Below are 19,075 nucleotides of genomic sequence, written 5' to 3'. Positions count from 1 at the left end.
TTATTTTGTTTTAATGTGTTTGTCTTTGATTATTTCTAGTAATTTTCTCAATGTTTATCCCTGTCCATAGGCCTACTGTAGCTTCTCGTGACCCTAGTTCCCTTCATAATAAAAAAAAAAAATTAGTAGATAATGAAAGATCGGTATTTATTAATAAATCTGGTGGATACATATAATTACAATATTTGTACATACAATATTTTTTAAATGCCTCAATTTATCAGTTTTTGCCACAACTTCCCTTCCTGCTTTGTGGCGACAAAGTCAAACAACACATATTCTACAGGTACAGTATATGAAGCGAGTAAGAAGAAATCTTACCACAAAATATACAATACTTTGTTAATTAACATTTTGGGTTTGTCTTTATGTGTTACTGCATTCATAACCAAGGTATTCCCACACACACACACACATTTACCATTCACCTGTATCACCTTCCAGCATCCACAACACATACATGCTTTTCAAGATGTAATGGAAAATATTTCACTGCTAAATGTCACAAGCTTCCCCACAAATATTACAACTGGTTGTTTTTTTGTCATCCACCATATTCACATCACTCTAACGGACTCCAAAGATTCTGGGAAGAGGGTAATCAGGAGACCGGTGGTCACTTGTTCAGTCACTCATTGTTTTAGCTCCCTAAGGAAGACAATCTGCCAGGCAAACGGATCGAGATCCTCCTCGTACGTTGCTAGGTGACGACCCAGCGGAGCAGGAGGCCATTAAGACCGGAGCTCGGTGAAACCATCAGGAGTGCTACGGGGCCCCGGAGACGCAGCACCAACGCCACCTCCTGCAGGGGCAACCACACTGCAGTCAGAGCTCACCTCTGGGGAGAGAAGGAAGTACAGCAGGTGGAGGTGACTCACTAATTTTCGTGGAGAAACAAAAAGTTAAAAGTGCTTTCTTACTCGCGCCACTGGTGCCTTTTGTCAGTCAGGGGGACGTAAATCACTCCCATCAAAGTTTTCTTGAGGAAGATCCCGTCACTCTGCCGATCGTACTGTTCTAGCACCTGACTGCCACCGTCGGGGCCCACTGGGAGAACCAAGCGCCCGCCTGGCTTCAGCTGCTCCAAGAGCTTTTAATAAGAAGAGCAACGGGAAAAAACAAAAAAAACAGAGGTTCCACATATGGTTATTATCTCGTTCATGACACAAAGTCAACCCAGTCTGTATTCAGTCAGTATGTCTAAAGTTACTTTAAAACAAAGTATTTTAGAGACCTCTGATTGTATAAAATTCACTTTACTACTGTGCAAACTGCAGATATACTGCAGCTCGTTTTAACCATAACTTTCTGTGCTTTGCTTTGCATGAAGCTGAATGAAGAAAAGCCAAACGTATCCTTACAGCCCTGGGAACAGTAGCTGCAGCTGCACCAACATGAATGGCATCGTACGGCGCTCCATCTGGATAACCAAGTCTTCCATCTCCCACTGTGGACAGATGCAGGTATGACCTTTATAGTCCTTTGTGGCCGAGCAGTTTAAACATCAATATTTTAATAGAAGCATGACTTTGACGTCTCTCGACTCACCAACAAGTCTGATGCGTCCGGAGGACAGCAGTTCCGGGTCGTCAGCTTGCACGTTTCTTTTCGACATCTGGACCAACTCGTCAATGTGTTCAATGCCAACCACTCTGCCATTCAGTCCCGTCTGCACGCAACAGCAAAATGCAGATGTCGTCACTTTAATGCGAACTTAAGGGGGAAAAAAAATATCAAGGCGGCGTTAGGATTTTAAAAGCAAATTGCCGGCTTTATATAGAACTCACCATTCTTGCAAAGCAAGCGGTGAGATATGCACTTCCAGAACCAACATCCAGCACCGATGCCCCTTCAGTTAGTTTGTCACTTAACAGCTCCAGAGCGTGAGCGTGCTGTTAAGTGAGGCCGACAAGAAAACTCGAAGTTGAATTGTGTGTATGAATATATCGGAATCATTAGTCCTACCAACCGTATAACGCAGCTCATCATCAGCTCAGTGTTTTATCACTCACCATGTGTGGTGCACTGATGGTCGCCCTGTAGCCTGTGAAAAGAAATGATCACACATCAGCGCTCATTAAACCGCGATTATTCTGTCAACAAATTGACCCGGACACCTGCTACCACATTGACACACGAACAGCTGGGTCTCCACCCGGACTACTTTTCCCCCTCAGCCTATCGTTGTCCAAGTACCTTAGTACCAGCGGTGGAAATTCAGTTAGAGGAACGTAGATCCTCAAAATGTTCCCGAGTCCCTACGGGCAGTGGAAACACAGCCTGTGTGTTTATAAAGTGTGACTGGGCAGAGTACCTATGGACTGAGGAGAGTCTACATAAGGATAGACTGTAGAATAAAGCCTTCTGTCGGTAGCCAGCATGGCATCAAACACTCTGTCGCTGCGGATTACTCCACGATCTGAAAGAGAAAAAACAAACAACAAAAACAGGTAACGCAGCTGAACTGAATCAAATAGAAAAAAAAAAAAAAGTGTGCAGGATGAACTCTGTGGTTTCAAAGTCTGTTTTTTTTTTTTTTTTTTTTTACATGTGCATTTCTTTTATCCGACTTTAACCTCAACTCTAATCCAACTGGTCACGTCTACAATATTTAACCATAACCCGAGTCCATTACCCCGCAGCCTGCTGACGAGCTCTGGATGGGTTTTGTCACTGGACATCCACGCCATGGTCCGGGACAGCAGCACACCTATGGGGACTGCCACTACTACCAGGCGCAAGGCCGCTTGCATCTCCCCTGCAGAGACACGGTGATCAGGCTTGCATCCCTGAATACATGGCACACAGACACCTTCAAAAAACAACAACAAGTTGTCTGTATACTTCGTTGGGTGATGAGAAATGTCCCTTTTTTTTTGGCACCTCCAGGTTATTCACCTTGAGACTGCCAACGGCTTTAAAACAAACTGCAGCTCGAAAAGCCAGCAAACGTTACATTTAACGCGGTTACCATCATTAGACGGTAGCTAATGATGATTTCAGTTCTTAAAAAAAATAGTCAATACACACAAATATAATAATTTAACAGGTCAGCGGTGCTTGTTTACCTCCGTCACTTCAAGCCGAGACTCACTTCCTGACAACCCCTCCCCCTGCGACTCCTCAGCCATACAGACACCGAGGCACTGAGCGAGTCACACCGCCTGGCCAATCAGATGCCGACTTCCCCCCCCTCCTACGTAAGGCCGAAGATAACCAATCCCAGCTCAATTCTGTTTGATGGGCGGGCGCGATGTCCAATCACGTGTGCCTCCCAGAAGGAAGTGTTTAAAAAAAAAATAGTGGATTATGGATACAGTTAGCTAGTGAGGCTGAAAACTTCAATCTTTAAACTTCGTATAAACCATCCGAAATAATAGTTAACCTGTCGAGATTTCCACAGGAGGTAAGACATCGTTTTGTAATTCATTTACGGTGACAGAAGGACATTTGAAACCCATAGCAGTCATCTATATAAAAAAAAAGTAGGTTAGACATCAGTTTAGCTGTTTAAGCCCAAACCGAGCTCACATAGATTTGTTTTGTTTACAAAAACAAAAACACAAATAAAAATAAAAGCCTGGTGTGCAACGTAGCTGAGAGAGCAGGACCGCAGTCAGAAACCCTGATGTTGACATCTGTTTTAAACCAGTGGCTGCACCACAATGATCGACGACTTCGAGAGCCCGGAGGTCCGGTCCAGTGGGGAGCTGTGGTCGGCCATCTGCTCCGACCTGCCGGACGTGCGCACGGAGACAACTCCCGAGGACAACACGGAGTTCACAGACTCGTTCCGTCCGTCGGCACCGGTCTCAGCGCAGGTCAACGGACAAGCCAACGGGACAGACGGCTCCTCCGGTGCCACATGGGAACCCATGGAGGACTCCGAGACTTACATAGCTAGTTTAGGTATTTCCCCGCTTTCATTTTTCTCCTCTTCAGGCCTTCATGTTCAATGTTTCTTCCAATAAACTGTATGGGAGATTATACAGCTGGTCAGTACTGGGCATATTTTTTTTTTTAAACTATTGCACCTTCATCAGGGTTGTATGTTTGGGTTTCCCCTCAAACCTCTTCAATTCGGTGTCTATTACAAGTCCCCCTAAACACTTGCAAAATTACAATCATATTGTGGATGTAGGGTTTTTGTGCGTTTGTTTTCTCCCTCTTAAAGTGTTTTTGTGCACACGTTTGTGGGGAATTTCACAGCCGAACACGACACTAGACGGGGGGTCAACACATTCTCCGGAGAAGCTAAACGAGTGGTCAGTAACAAAACATATTTTAGCCACAGAAAAAAATAAATCTTTGGGTGTAAACTATATTTTGAATATTACAACACGTTATAATTGGGCGCTGAAGCTGCCATGTCCATCAACGCTCTCCTCAAAGCCACCAGACTCCATTGACATAAACAGTAATATTACAGTGCAGAACACAAGAGTTGCTTTGAATCCCTCGTTACCTTATTTGTGTTATTGTGGGACTTTGATGGTCTTTTTAAGACGCGAGTTCGGACCCAATAATGCCAAAGTCTCACAATGACACAAACAAACTGATTGAGGGAGACAACATTTTTTTTTTTTTTTTTTTTAAAAAAAAAAAAAAGACCCAATAACCAATTTTTTTTTTTTTTTAACCTCATGGTTATTTTACACACCTAAAATCTCTGCTTACTTTAAAATTCACGTAACCCGAGTCAGTTAATAGGAATCGGTTCAAATGCTTGAAGAATAAAAGGCACATTGAGAATCAATTTTGATGCACTTCAATCAAAACTTTGGTGCAAGTTGTGAGACACGAGTTTTTGTTTCCATTTTGCTGCAGAGAACCGCCTGAAGAAGCTAAAGGGTCAGTCGAGTGACGTGACGTCCAGGGACATGCTGCGCTCCTTGTCTCAAGCAAAGAAAGAATGCTGGGATAGGTTCCTGCATGACGCGCAGACCTCAGAGCTCTTCCAAGGCGGTGACATGGACGAGAGGTAGGACACAGACCTTATGTGAGCACATAAAGCACCGTTTGCACATATTATCGCTATTTTGATTAGATTTAGTCATTTGAGTTATTTCTAAAATAATTGACTAGTTTAGACAACAGCATTACTTTAAATGTTTTGGTGCAAGGACATTGCCAGCCAGCAGTTGGCTTCAGATAGACCTTTTTTTTTTTCTTTTTTTTTTCCTCATTTTGACACTAACTGTTTGGGTACCTCCCTTCCCAGCGCACTCGAACACTTCAAGAGGTGGTTGATCCCTGAGAAGGTGGCTATCAGTGCAGAGGAGCTGGAATATCTCCTCAGGCCGTCTCTGAGTAAGGAACCTGCGGAACCAAACCAAACACAAAATGGAGAGGACACGGAGGGAGAGACTAACGACACAGAGGAAGATGCCAGTCATAACCCAGAAAAATGAGTGTGAAAATAGCAACGCCGAGGGAGGAACTAATTTGCTGTGTATTCAGTAAGGGTGAGTTATTACCTCCACGCTCATTTGGAAATGTGTTATGTCATAGCAGTGGTTTGGCCAAAGCTTTTGTGAGCATCGGTCAAAGAGAAGCAACTACCGTCTGTCATTATCCTCTGTATCCCCAGCAACTGAGTGTTGTGAAGTACTCATTTAGCCCCTTATGTTTTTTTCTTTGCTATTCATCCCTTCGTCCACATCACACCTTGAAAATGTGTAATAAAGTGTTGAAAATGACTTGTTTGTTCTTTAGCAGCCGAATTGGCAGAGTGTCTGTGTCTCCCATCTACAACAATGGCCCTCTCCTTTACATATGCAGATGTAAATGAAGGACCACATGCAGTGTCTTGTTGCAAATGAGACTGACAAAGACGTAAGCAATGCACTATATTTTCTGGTTTTTAACTGTGACGTCTAGTATTTGGAATGAATGAGGAAAATTCCAGAGACTATTTTAACATATTGTGTAACATTTTTATTTTTGCCATGTTAATTTTACATTTAAAGGTTTACCCATGTTTCAATAAAAACAAGTAGATTTGATCATGTTGCTTCTTCACTGGAACAAGGACACTCAAAGGGCTGTTTTAGAGTTAAGACCGTTGGGTTAGGGAGTTTTGCTTTAGGACAAGAGCAGCGCTGTGGTCTGTTGAATACATGAACGAAGCTCTTTTACGAGTATAGAAGTACAAATGTGTGTGTGACGGCGAGGAAGAGGGAGCGAGGGTCAGTGTAGCGGTTTACTCCATTGTGCGCTGCCTTTTTCACTGCAGTCTCTTTAGATGGCAGCAAAGAACTAAATTTCCTCCACTGTTTTACAAGTTTAAAGTCTTTCGCAGCCACATTAAGTTCAACACAGACTGTCAAACAGTTTTATAACATCTCTTGTGGTTGTGAAGGACCTGTGTTGAAGAGCTACAGACTCCAAATTCTGCTTGGATTAGAATGATAATTTGTGTGCGATATGGTTCAACATGGTGAACATTTTCTTAAAACTATGTTCTACTCATTGAAAAAGCGTTGCCTTATGTCATTGAGAAGTCAAATCTTTGGTGTATGTATGCCTCAGTGTCAAATATAAGGAGGTTTGAGCCCTTCAGCAAAATTAATGTGGAAACAGTCTTTAAAGAGTTCAATTCTGCACAAACATTATTTTGCACCTTGAAGGTCAAACATCAAGGTAAAGTAACATTAAGCAAAGTTGTAAACGGGGAGTGCGAAGTTTAAAAGATGTGGGTTTTTAATCAGGCAGGGATGATAATTATACTGACAATATGCACCTTTGACCATCCTCTGTCTTGAATGTGTCTCCTCCATGTGCCCAGTGATGCCTGCAGTAGCAGTTTCCAAATTGAAGCCTGGGAATCTTATAAGGGTTCTTGGTAACAATTCAGAAATTCGTAATTAATTTGATTCAGCTGGGAAAATCCTCTCAAACTGTGTCCATTTGAATAAACACCAGCCATGGCTTCATTCTCCAATGTTACCGAATTCAATTGAGGTCTCTGACAGGAAAAACCTTTGGGAACCACTTGATTGGCCGACTGTCTACCTTCTAAGACTCTGAGGACTCAAAGTGTGAAATGACCTGATTGCAGCACAACAAAACAATCTTTATCCTCATTTCTCTTTCAAGTGAATAACACACTCTGCCACTTATCTTGATATAATAAAGTGGACTTAATCTGATTTATTCTGGAAAGTCTTTATTACAGCTATTTCAATAAGTGTAGTTAGTGACCAACGCTTCTCTTGCCTTGTGGTAATAGGTTGGATCAAGATTATAGTGTCATGCTCAGATAGACAGGAAATTAAAAGTTGACCAGCACCCATCCTTGATTAAAATGTCATTTTCATATCTGCAAAATGTTAAAGAAGTCTTCCTGTGATACCCCATGAGAAAAAAAAGCTTCTTCAGTCATTTAACCCTTGAATATCATTCCTTGAAAAAAAAAACAGGAAACAATTTGAATCTAAATTATAAAAGAATATTGAAGCATACATTTATCAGAACTTAAAAAAAACCCACTTCAAATGAGTGCAGGGACTGATTCCTTAGGCAGGAACTTACAATAATGTATGCTGGACAGATGCTGGATCTTTGAATGAGAGCAAAACCACTTTACCATCGAGTATTGATGGTGTGAGATGCTGATAAATGTTGATATATTGCCATAATCCTTTCTTCTGCAGCTTCAAAAGAGGGCTGCGTCGCCTTCTACCTCTGCACAGCAGAAACCCTGGTGACTATAAACCTCTTCCAAGACAACAAAGGAAGCCACTAGACCTCCAACACAGTCTGTTTTCCAGTTACAGTCAGCATTGAGAAAGCTCAAAGAAATCCTTCTCAGCGAGGTCCCGTTATTAATCTAAATCCCAGCGGCAGCTACAACCCACTTGACCCGTTTCTGCCAAATGAAGGCATGGTAAACAGGAAATGGTGGAGGAAAAACCATCTCCAAAGGAACAGAAATATCTCAAAGCTGATCGCTCCGCCAGTGAGTTCTTCTCATCTTTGGCATTCATGAGCTTTGCAGATTATCGTGATGGAAGGCAGCAGCAGTGGTCACACAGTCGACTTCAGCGTACATGGGAAAGATGGCTTTTCCTTCAGGAGCTGGGCTGACTTATGATCATTAATGTCTTTTGAAGCGTAAATATCTGGGGACTGGATGTCATAGATTTGTTGGCAACAGCTCAACATGTTTTTGAACTTGACTACTTGAAGAAAAATAAACAATGAGAACAGAAGAAAAAAAGCAAAAAAAAACCCTGAGGCTCCATCAGGGAGACATGCAATTTGCCACTTGTGTGTTTGTGGCGTGAATAGACACACGGTAGGTTGCCGTCTGCTCTGCGTGCATCACACTCTGGTGGCACAGAGAAAATGAAGGAACGTCCGCTGTAGCTGCCTCACGCACCACATTCATATCAAATACGTTGCGGGTATTGCAACAACAAACGGTTGCGTTCTCCACAAGGAACTCGTCAGGTAGACGGAGAAGCCCACGTGGCCTTCACGAGGTCAACGGTCTGTCAGCGCCATCAACATGAGCTCCAAACGACCACAGTCCTGTCCCCATCAGTGGAAAAAGTAGCGCATGCATGATAAAAAAAATGAGAAATAGTTTGGTTTTTCTGTGTCACAGACACTTTTAATTGTTTTGCCGTTTTCCTTGAGACCACGAGAGACAAAACGTGAAGCTGGTGAACATTTGCGACACGATTCAAACTGTCATACGACATCACTTAAACATAAATTGTTTTGTGCTACACAACAACAAAAAGATATCCGTTATCCGCATAGCTCTAAATTTATTCAAATGGAAACGTAGCCAAGACCCCATGCGTTTAGCTGATGTAACGAAAAATGGGATTGCCATGTAAATAACATTAGTGATAAATAATATCCTTGTTTTAACAGGCAATACATTCATACCTTCAAGAACAATTCAACTTGATTAAAATTCAATTCAAATCCTTGTAATTATTACAGCTGTAAACCGTGAGCATTTTAAGCATCCTTCAAAATAGTGCTACAATTCATTGCTTTCACCTGAATTGAATCTAAATACTTGATATCCCAAATGTGTACAAAATCATGGGAAAAAAAATTATAACTAAATCTTTATGGACACCTTCATTATCTTCAGTCAGCCCTCTGTTCCCTTCAAGTGGTCCTGCACTAATGAATTTCTGTCCTGGATTACCCTCTGCTGACACTCACTTGATGCATCATACAGTCACGCTGGCATTGTTTGGCACTAGCACAAAGACTCACAATTTGTAAATTAGTTTTAGTATTATGAATATTTAATACACGTCATGCTGGAGGAAGATCATGATTTGTCTCTTAATGGCTCAATTTGTTTCCCTAATGATGGTTTCTGGATATGTTTGTCCATCACGGTACAACAAGTGAAAGGAGGACTCAAATACACAGCACTGAGGTACGGGGAATTAAAGAGAAATTTACTTACAAGGATATGAAAAAGGCCTGGCAGGTGAACACAGGGGAAAGAAGAGTCCCAAGTCCAGGGAGGGGACCAAATCCAAAAAGCTTGACCAAGGAAAAAAATAGCAGGAACATGAAGGTAGTAGATATACTGAGAGGGTTGATGGCAGAGTGGTTGCAGGTGCGGGAGATAGGAGACTGGAGAGAGAGACTGGGGCCCTCTGATAGGTGGAGGCAGTGATTCAGGGAAAAAGGTGACAGCAGCTGTGCCTTAAATGGCACTCGCATAGAGTACGCTTAAAGGTTAGTACAGTTTCTTGAATAGTACTTGGTAGCATTTGCATTGCATCAGAGGCCGTGGCTCAGATGGTAGAGTGTGTTGTGCACTAAACAGAAGGTTGGTGGTTCAATCCCCAGCTCCTCCCATCCACACACCTAAGAGTCCTTGAGCAAGACACTGAACCCGAAGTTGCTCCTGATGGTGTACCATATGTGTGAATGTACTCCTGATGGCAGCACAAAAAAAACACATTTAGCCATTTGGAACAAAGCAGATCTCTACAGAAAGTGATCACATTGAGAAGAACCTCATAGCTGTGAGGTTCTGACACCCTTTATTCAGAAGGACTCAAGGCAGTTGGGAGCACAGACTTTTCAAGATAATATATGTCTGTTTTCCCTTTCTCATACATTTTCATTGTCAAAGTCACCTTCTCTACTCAGTTACGTTGTCTTTTTCAGGATAAATCTGGGATAACATGACATATATCTGAGGAATAATATCATAAAATGTGTCAGGGACACTATAAATTGACCGTATAAATTCCCAGACATATTAAAAGTCCCAGTAGAAAAATTATGGCATTACCACGGGACATAATATACCATAAAAGACGTCTTTATAAATGTGTTATTGACAGTATCTGCAGAGATGCACACAGTTCCCAAGAGGAATATGATAGGAGATTATAATGACTTTAAGGGGCATCTTCTTTTTTTTCTACCCTGCTACCGGCGGCTCATTCACAGTAAATTGTATTATCTGCTGTGTGTGAGAGAGACAGAAAGAGCACGCCTCGGTACTCTGTAGCAGAGACGGCTGCAGTGAAGAAGTAAGGCTGCATGACAGTTGGACTCCCTGCAGAAGGAGGACGCAAACAGGTGCTGGACTGTCTGTCTCATCATCTGTCTCTAAAAGGTATTTCTTCCTTTAATATTTACTTGTTCAAAATTCATACACCGACAATTGTAAATTTTGTATTCTATATTTTTTTCCCTGTATAACACATTTTAAATCAGGTGATATATTGATATCATATCTCTATGTCTTATGGAGTAAAGTATAGTCGTGTGAATCATTTTATCAGGTCAGAGAAGAGTCCTTTTTTATTGATCATCTGTGTTTGGACATAATTTAATCAGTCTACCTGGAGAAATTCAGATAGTTTAGTAGGAGAAATAGCATTGTGACAAATGCTGTGGTCAGAAGGTCTTGCTCAGCCTAAGAAAGTCATTATTAGCTCTTATTTATGCTCTACAATAAGATGAATGTGCAACGAGGCAGCTGCCCCATTTATTTGGGTGTACTTTATGGAATAAAACTAATCGGACAGGATTTGTCTGTTTGTTCTGTGTTTGACAGTTTTGTGGCAAAAGTGAGATCTGTTGCTATTTTGTGGAGGATTTTTTTTTTTTTTTTTTTTTTTAAATGAAAGAAAGATTGCCAGTACTGATGCCAAAATGACACAATTCAGGCTAAATGTGAATATTATTATTGAAATGATTGATATGATTCTCTTCTAGTCTTGCTAACTTAAATATGAAAGTCATTAAAGTACTTCCTTTTTTTAATGTGTTTGTTTTTTGTGGAAACCAAATCTCGTGTCATTGAGCAGTCACAGATGTGATTAATTTGACTGTTACTCATTTCTCAGCAATAACTGGATTATTGATGTCAGTGTGAGTTACATGTGCAGATGCTTTAGCAGATGTTCAGGATGACAAGCTTTGAGAGTCAGTTTGAGTTTAAGGATGATCAACTATGATACAGAGAGAAGCCAGAAAGAAGCTTTTCGGGATTGGATGGATAATTTCTGGCTGGTTATGAAAATCAATGTAGGGGAGATAGAAAAGATTTGAAGTGACTGACTGAAATAAAAGAGAAGACGTAAGCAGATGTATTAGTGTTGCTGAGGGACACAAAGAAGCTGCTTCAGCTTTTAAATGAGACTGATTGACTGATAGTTTTGAAGATGGTCACTAATTAGTCTGTTTGAATGTGATTCATCTAGTCAGTCTTTGTATCGTAAAATGTCACTGGGTTAAATCATAACGTGTTTTAATAAATTATGCACATGTGTTAAATGAAGTGAATATCATCCAAAATATGCCTGTTTGTTTCAATGACATCATAGTAAATAGCTTGTTATTCATTCTGGCTTTTGCAGCTATGGACTGGGAGAAATCTCTGAACCGATCGAGGGTGGACTCTTCTCCTCCTCCCTCTTCTTCATCTCTGTCCTTGTTGGACTCTCTGGCCTCCTTCTCCTCTCCCCGCCGCAACTCCTCTCAGCCCGTCCTCTCCGCCTCCCCGTTATCGGTCCCTTCCTTCTCCGGGCTCGACCTCCTGTTCAATCTGAAGCTCCTCTTCCTCCCTCTCTACTTCGCGGTGGTCCTGATCGCGTGCTCCGGCAACCTCCTTCTGCTCTTTCTCATATGGCACAACAAGAAAAGACACAACACTACAAATTTCCTCATCAGCAACCTGGCACTCGTCGACCTGGTAATGTGCATCTTCTGCGTCCCTCTGACAGCATCCTATGCTTTTGACAAGCGTGGATGGGTGTTCGGACACCACATGTGTCATTTTGTCACTGTCATGCAGTCTGCAGCCGTCTTCGCAGCCGTCTTATCTCTCATGGCCATCGCAGTGGATCGTTACGTAGTTGTGGCTTATCCCATTCGCAGAAGAGCAGGTTGCCAGTTCTGCGTGGGTCTGGTGGTCCTGATCTGGCTGTCGGCTCTGGCTTTATCCACGCCGACAGCACTGCACACCGTCTACCTGGACCTGCGGGCTACAGGTCTGCAGATGGCCATGTGCGAGGAGTTCTGGGACGGCGAGGAGCGAGGACGCTTCATTTACTCCTGCTTCATCCTCTTCTTCTCCTACTTCGTCCCCCTGGCTGCTGTCTCCGTCTCCTACTGTGCTATATCGTATAAACTGAAGCAGAGGACCATGTCAAGTTTGACAGCATGTCCGGAGCTGAGATCTGCACGGGCCACCTGGAGCAGACGGAGGAAGAAGACCTTCTGCCTTCTGCTGGTGTCTGTTCTCTGCTTTGCCTTCTCCTGGCTCCCTTTACAGGTGCATATGAATGACACGAGAGAGGTTTGATGAGGACACGAAGAAATCAATTCTTAACAGAGCAGCTGCATCACAGGAAAGGCCCCGTCTTTAATTAAACTAGAAGATTAAAGTCACTTTCATGAATGTGGGCAAATATGGAGCATTACTGACCCCTTAGTGTGTTAGCTTAGTTTAAAATAAGACCGGGAACAGGGGGAAACAGCAAGATAGGTCTTCACAAAGATACCCAAATCCACCTAGCAGTACTTGAAGCTGACAAATAACATTTTAAATCTCCTTTATTCTATAAAAAAAAAAAAAAAGAGAAACTAGTTAGTAGTAAATCAACGTCACACAAACCCCTTGCAGACCCTCGACACGTTAAGAATAATACAGACTTAACTCACGGCAAGGAAACAAATAAGCATATTTTGAGTGTCAAAATTTTCCTTTACATGAACAAATTCCCAAAGGTAATAGTTGATGCCTGAATTAATGCTTTTAATAACATTTACTTTACAGGTGGTGAACCTGATTCATGACCTGGATACAGACTTCTCCATCTTGGGGAAGAATTATATAAACGTCATCCAGGTAACCAGTCACCTGTTCGCCATGAGCTCGGCCTGCTACAACCCCTTCATTTACGCCTCATTACACCACAAGTTCCTGTCCTGTTTGTGTGACCACTTCCTGTCCCGGAGGAGAGGAAAAGGAAAGGGCAGGGGTCAAGGGTCAAGCATCCTGACAATGTCTCACAGAATGCCACGGCTTGACACCTCCACCATGGGGGCAGATTTACCAGGTGCTGCTATTAGTAACATCGCTCCTCAGACTAACTATGCTTAAGGTTTTATCTCTGATGAATACGCACAAGAATTTTACCCTCCTGTGTTTTCTTTGGCTCAGTCGGATGAAAAAAAAAAAATCACTCAATGAAATCTGATATGATTAACAATCTCGTCTGGCTTCATCCTGAACAGAGATTTCACTTAAAGCACAGCACATTTACTCACACAAAGGGTCTGCAAAGCTCTCATACGACAGCCACACGGTGTACAGCTGGTCACAAGCAATCATCAGTCTGCTATTAAGAACAGAATTTATGTGAGTAACAATTTATATTTTTAACAAACGTGGATGTTTATTTACTGAAAGTCTATTTGGCACTGAAAAGGTAGAAATAGATTGTGACTTTTCACTTGTCTTTGCAAGTTTTTCTATCTAATTATTGTATATAATCATATTCTTGTGCGTCAACATAAAGTTGATGTGCAAATTTATGCATGTTTGTGTAATGTAATTAATAATGTGTTGTCCTAAGTGTTTATTTGCCACATTTGTACACCTTAACAGTACGTTAGGTTCATTGTATGCATTTTACACGTGTAATACTGGCTCTGTTTTGTTGAATTCGACTCAATAAACAAGTTTATTTGAATCCTCGTTCCCTTTCCATTCATTTCATGGTAAAGGGATAGGACAGGAACATGAGAAGCTTCTTTAATAATGAATGAATAATGTATTTTGGACATTCAATTTGGACTTGAATCACTTTTCACACTCTCAGCTGAAGCTGTGATATATGACGAACACTTGTGTACAAAATCTGAATCATGTTTAAATGTCAACTTTGAGATGGTAAGAGCAGATAGAAAAGTAAAGTCTGAGCGTTTACAAGCTGGACCTGTGCAAAGTAAATACAAATGACGACAGATAAGTTGGCTAAGTTTACCAGCTATATGCATATATTTTAAAAATAGGAGGACACTTCTGTCTGTTTTTTCTGAAGCATTCACACTGTCATATCCATTCTGTATGCAGTATAATCTGGTTTAAATATCAACCAAACTGCACCACTGTGTCACAACTACCAACAACTCAGAGCAGTTTCTTCTAAAAGACAAGTTTCTTACACCTAAAAACAAGCAGCAAGACGAGCGGTCTGGTGAGTAAACACTACATTTCAGACTTTCTCAGCATTTTCTGACCTCATTTGTGAGTTGCGACCCCAATCAGAGCTGTCAAGTGGTAACAAGCTGCAGTGTGAATGTTGGTATGATATTATTCTGCACATTACTCCTTCAAAAGTAAGTTTGACAAAACAGCCGTGCTACTTCTCACCAAAGTCAAGGTTATGAAGCAATTATCTCTAATACAAGATTACAGCCATGACAAATAAATCGTATTTTGAAAGGTGTATTGAGAATTTATTTAAACTCGGAGAGGAGATACTGGAACCCAGAAAAAACTAGAATTACCACCCTGTGGTTGTACGCCACACTCACGTGTCAGACAGCGTGGTGGCATAGAGGGCACTCACGACAGTCACAAGAACTTTTTAAGATAAATTTCTAGAACATAAAGTACAATAGGAACTGATGAATGGGCATTAAGGACAGATTACAATCTGAATATATGTATATATGTGTATGAGTCTACAACAGAAGATTAAGGGAAAACTGCTTGCTGAATGTCATTTTATAGAAGTACAACTGTTGTCAATCTGCTAAGGGGAGCGTGAAATTAAAATTGTTCACATGCAATATGATGTGCACAAACCACACTCTTACTTAAGCATCCTTTTAGCCTTACATATGATTGCATTGTGAACATCCTTCATGAAAATACAAATGTGAGCAGGCTTGACAGAATCTTTTCACGCAAATGTCAGTGATCTTAATAGACTAAGTGCTGCTGTGCTTTGTGAATACATTCAGGCATAATGATGGTCCTCTTTACTGGATTTTACTTCATTCTGTATACAACTTTTATCTTCACAAGAACTACAAGGCTCTGAGAAAAAAAGACAAAACCAGCTTCTCCCATTGAGTCACATCCTTGCATGGAAGGTGCAATGTCGGGAGAGGTTTATAAAAACAATTCAGAATAGTTACTGAGCATTTTGACAGAACGATGTACCCTGAAATCCAGACAAGTCACGGCTCGTTTGCTCTGCTTCAATGAGAAGAGGATTATGCACAAATTGTAAGCAGCAGGAAATAATAAAAACATTATCACATTTATATTTCTAACGACATAACAAGCATAACGAGGAGAAACATTTTAGATTTTTCTTGACATTTTGCAGATCAAAAACTAGACCAATTGGTTACAATAACCTGAAACCTTTGAGAAGATAGCACCTCTAAATTTGTGATTCAGTACATCACTACAGTGTACAGCGAGAGACGGCAAGAAAGGTTCAGCGGACAGGAGAGCATTGCGAAATAGGAATGAGTCAGCCAGTGTAAGTTGTGTAATTTGAACACTGCAAGACCTCTACTGAAATACACTTGCTCTCACCACCATTTAAAACTGACATATAGTATAAAAATCCCACCTGAAGCTGTTTCTGCACCTCTCAGTTCTGACAAATGGAAGAATCTTCTGTTGGAAAGGCTTTGGGAAGAGAGGCAGTTTTATAATTTGTAGTCTCTCTGTAATTTACTTTTGACTTAACTGACCACAGCTTTATCTGCCAGTTATCAGTTATTGTATAATTTAAATCTGTGGCTCCCACAGTTTTTAGCTTGACTTGACCCCATTAACTTAAGCATCCCTCTCCATCTACATATGTTCAGTTTATTTAGTTATTATTAGTTTGCATAATTAGTTAGGCTGTCAAGTTTGCATCGGAACTTCCACAGCTTTCAGTGGTAAAAGATGGACATTAAACCATTTGTCCATTATTGTGAGCTCAACTGTTAATCCATTTAGGAAACCTTGATGTTGAAGGTAAGCTGTAAGTAAAGCATTGCTATATGTTTACATTATACTTTAGCAAACAGCTCTTCACTTACTTACTTACAAATTACTTTTAGCAATATATATATCAGCCAAAAGACAAAATATATTTTGTTAAATAGATGTGGTGTGTAAAGATCTTTAATATGTTTATAGCAGGGGTCTCCAACACGTAGCTACTGGTTGAGTAGGTATGTGTTGAGAATCAATTTATCATTGTTTACTTTAATCAGCTGGTTTGGTTGAGCTCAGCTATGTGAATAAATGTTAGTATCTGAGAGCTACATGAGCAGCACTTTCATTTTGTTAAAGTAACACTCAGAGGAAAAAAAGGTTGGAGACCCCTGGTTCATAGCCCCTAACTTGATCCTAGAACCCTGGGAATACAAGAATGACTCCCTGTAGGAGAACCGTAGATCCTGGATTGGATGAAAGAAAACAGGACCAAGATATTAAGAAGAGTCAGTCGCAAAGTCATAAACCCACATTCACCGCACAATCATTGGGAATGCACACCACCGACTGTTAGACTGAAGCCTACTCGAAGGTGATGCACACAAACGCCATAAAGACATGAACTCATCCGTGAATAGAAGCAGCTGAACCCCCCGACTCTGATTCCACGCATACTTGCTGCAACAGATGCAAATGATTTGTGCGCCGGTGCAGTTTAAATTCTCAGAAGTTGATTGAGTAGTGGCAATGACCTCATAAATATTCATCAGAAGCCTGATTATTGAAGTTAGATGATTTCTATGTCCCAGTGTCGGCTTTCAAGATGCTCCCTCTTGTCTGTCCTATGATGATCTACGCCGTGCAGCAGATAAATGGGGTCATACCCATTTCAGCTGGAAAAGCATGAATGAATAAGTAGAAAAAAAATAGGAAAAAGGTTGAGGCAATGAAAGTAAAGCAGTGATTTTGATATATAAAAATATTCACTTACCAGGATATTTACTTTAAATGGAAAATTTGAAACTTTTTATGTGATGTCCAGTCAGTGATAATAATAAATGTAGTCAATTGAAGCAATAAATCCCTCAGTAAATTCTGGAAAGCAGCTGTCAAACTTGTTCCCACTGGCAGCAGCTCCTTCATATAGTATGTGTGAAGGAGTTGGTAGCCAGGAAGAACTTCAGACTGATGCTGGCCGCACACTGTCGAGGATAATTGGGAAGACAAACAAAACTTGTAACAGCTTGCATGTGTCCGTTTGAGACTAGCAAGAAAAGTTGATTTCCAACTCACCTCCAAAATGTACGAGCCAGGCTCCTTCCATCCTCTCAGTCATCCATAGTTTTCTTCTCAGTTTATTTTTATGTTCAAAACATAGCACCAACACAAACATGAGACCAACCGCCTGATGACGACAGTTGGCCTCCGTGTTTGTTTCGCTCTGAAATCACGTTTGCTCACGCGAGTTCCCGTGAGACTTCAATTCCTTAAATTACCACCAACACATTTTTAGTGTAAATGTCAAGTGTGTGGTCCTGTCTCTATAGGCTGAATCGTCTGGTGTTTGGGTTCCTGTGATTGAAATATTAAAATCTGGTTAAGTGTGTTGTTATGCCTGTGATCTTCAATGTCTTTAAAATAGATAAGGTTTGAAAATCTTGACATGTAACATGCCCCCAAATATACCACTTTTAGACACCAAAATAGACTTAATTATTGGGTTATTTTCAGAAGCAGTGCCAGAACAATTTTCAGAAGGAGTGAATTCAGCTAATTACACCATAATTACTTGTGGAAAATATTGATTGACTTTGTATTTTGGGAGTGAGTTGTATGGGGGGTCTGCACAGCCAGATATATATATATATATATATATATATATATAAAGTCACCTCCAAGCTAGTTTATTTTTTGGACATAGAAGCTATGCCCATTTTTATATACAAATAAAGTCTATGTGTGTGCCAAAATTCAGCTGTCCAGGCAGCCGGGGACATGCTAGATGCCTCTTTTGGTTGACTCAGAAATCTGTATTTATTTGAACCAGAGTATATGGTAAATAAATGCAGCAGAGAGAGGTGATGCTACGGCTAAATTCGTTGTGCAAAAGGATATGACTGGCGAGGACCAACAGAGCTGCCAAGAGCAAACAGTGACTGTGATGCATTTACTCCTTTTGCCCTTTGATGCCAACAGATTGAATATTGAATGTAAATGTTCCATTTGTCTTTTCAAAATTTAATAAAGAAACGTATTATTGAGGCTGGTTCAATATTATTAAGGCTTTAAGTATTCAACCTCACGAAAATATTGATTCTGATGGAATTTCACTTTGCTCTCTGGGTAAACTATATTTTCTGGCTTATCTTTCTTTGAACACGGAGAGAGACTTGGTAAAGGGAACTGCAGGATTTGAGCGGTTAGGCATCAGGCAATGCTTCCTGGTATGCAGGCACTGCTGGCATGAAAAAACCCCGCAGATTTCTTGGTCAATGTAGCATGCACTGAGAAATGTATCGCTTCAACTGACTACATTATCAACGCTGAATGGACATACACATAAAAAGTGGCACATTATCCCTTTAATATTCTGATTGTTTTCATGCAGCA

The 19,075-nt window shown here is 40.9% G+C and overlaps 3 protein-coding genes across 4 annotated transcripts; 2 read left to right on the top strand and 1 right to left on the bottom strand.

The window, feature by feature from the left end:
- Positions 1-130: 130 nt before the first annotated feature.
- pcmtl (l-isoaspartyl protein carboxyl methyltransferase, like) lies at positions 131-3,132 on the bottom strand. Of its 2 annotated transcripts, none has more exons than XM_069718192.1 (9): positions 3,069-3,132; positions 2,636-2,812; positions 2,315-2,419; positions 2,013-2,044; positions 1,788-1,892; positions 1,549-1,669; positions 1,362-1,447; positions 921-1,090; positions 131-838 (listed from the first exon to the last, which is right to left on the bottom strand). In XM_069718192.1, the coding sequence occupies exons 2-9, from the start codon at positions 2,751-2,753 to the stop codon at positions 826-828; spliced, it is 750 nt and encodes a 249-aa protein (XP_069574293.1). In that variant the 5' UTR covers positions 2,754-2,812; positions 3,069-3,132; the 3' UTR covers positions 131-825. The 2 variants fall into 2 exon arrangements, with proteins under 2 accessions (XP_069574293.1, XP_069574292.1); XM_069718191.1 differs by having other exon boundaries at positions 131-802.
- Positions 3,133-3,283: 151 nt separating this feature from the next.
- On the top strand, positions 3,284-6,005 carry ccdc32 (coiled-coil domain containing 32). The gene is made up of 4 exons (XM_069718194.1): positions 3,284-3,406; positions 3,653-3,909; positions 4,828-4,981; positions 5,222-6,005. The coding sequence occupies exons 2-4, from the start codon at positions 3,666-3,668 to the stop codon at positions 5,409-5,411; spliced, it is 588 nt and encodes a 195-aa protein (XP_069574295.1). The 5' UTR covers positions 3,284-3,406; positions 3,653-3,665; the 3' UTR covers positions 5,412-6,005.
- A 4,518-nt stretch (positions 6,006-10,523) lies between these two features.
- Positions 10,524-14,147, top strand: prlh2r (prolactin releasing hormone 2 receptor). Its single transcript, XM_069718177.1, has 3 exons — positions 10,524-10,615; positions 11,865-12,781; positions 13,286-14,147. Exons 1-3 carry the CDS (start codon positions 10,540-10,542, stop codon positions 13,610-13,612), a joined length of 1,320 nt encoding a protein of 439 aa, XP_069574278.1. The 5' UTR covers positions 10,524-10,539; the 3' UTR covers positions 13,613-14,147.
- Positions 14,148-19,075: the final 4,928 nt, after the last annotated feature.

The sequence above is a fragment of the Brachyistius frenatus genome, unplaced genomic scaffold, assembly GCF_029030835.1.
Source record: "Brachyistius frenatus isolate BFR_SWC_R1_liver_20210118 unplaced genomic scaffold, ASM2903083v1 Contig_187, whole genome shotgun sequence".
In the NCBI taxonomy this organism is placed as follows: domain Eukaryota; kingdom Metazoa; phylum Chordata; class Actinopteri; family Embiotocidae; genus Brachyistius; species Brachyistius frenatus.
Note: the sequence above shows the minus strand (reverse complement) of the source record. Positions and strands in the feature narration are given on the sequence as shown.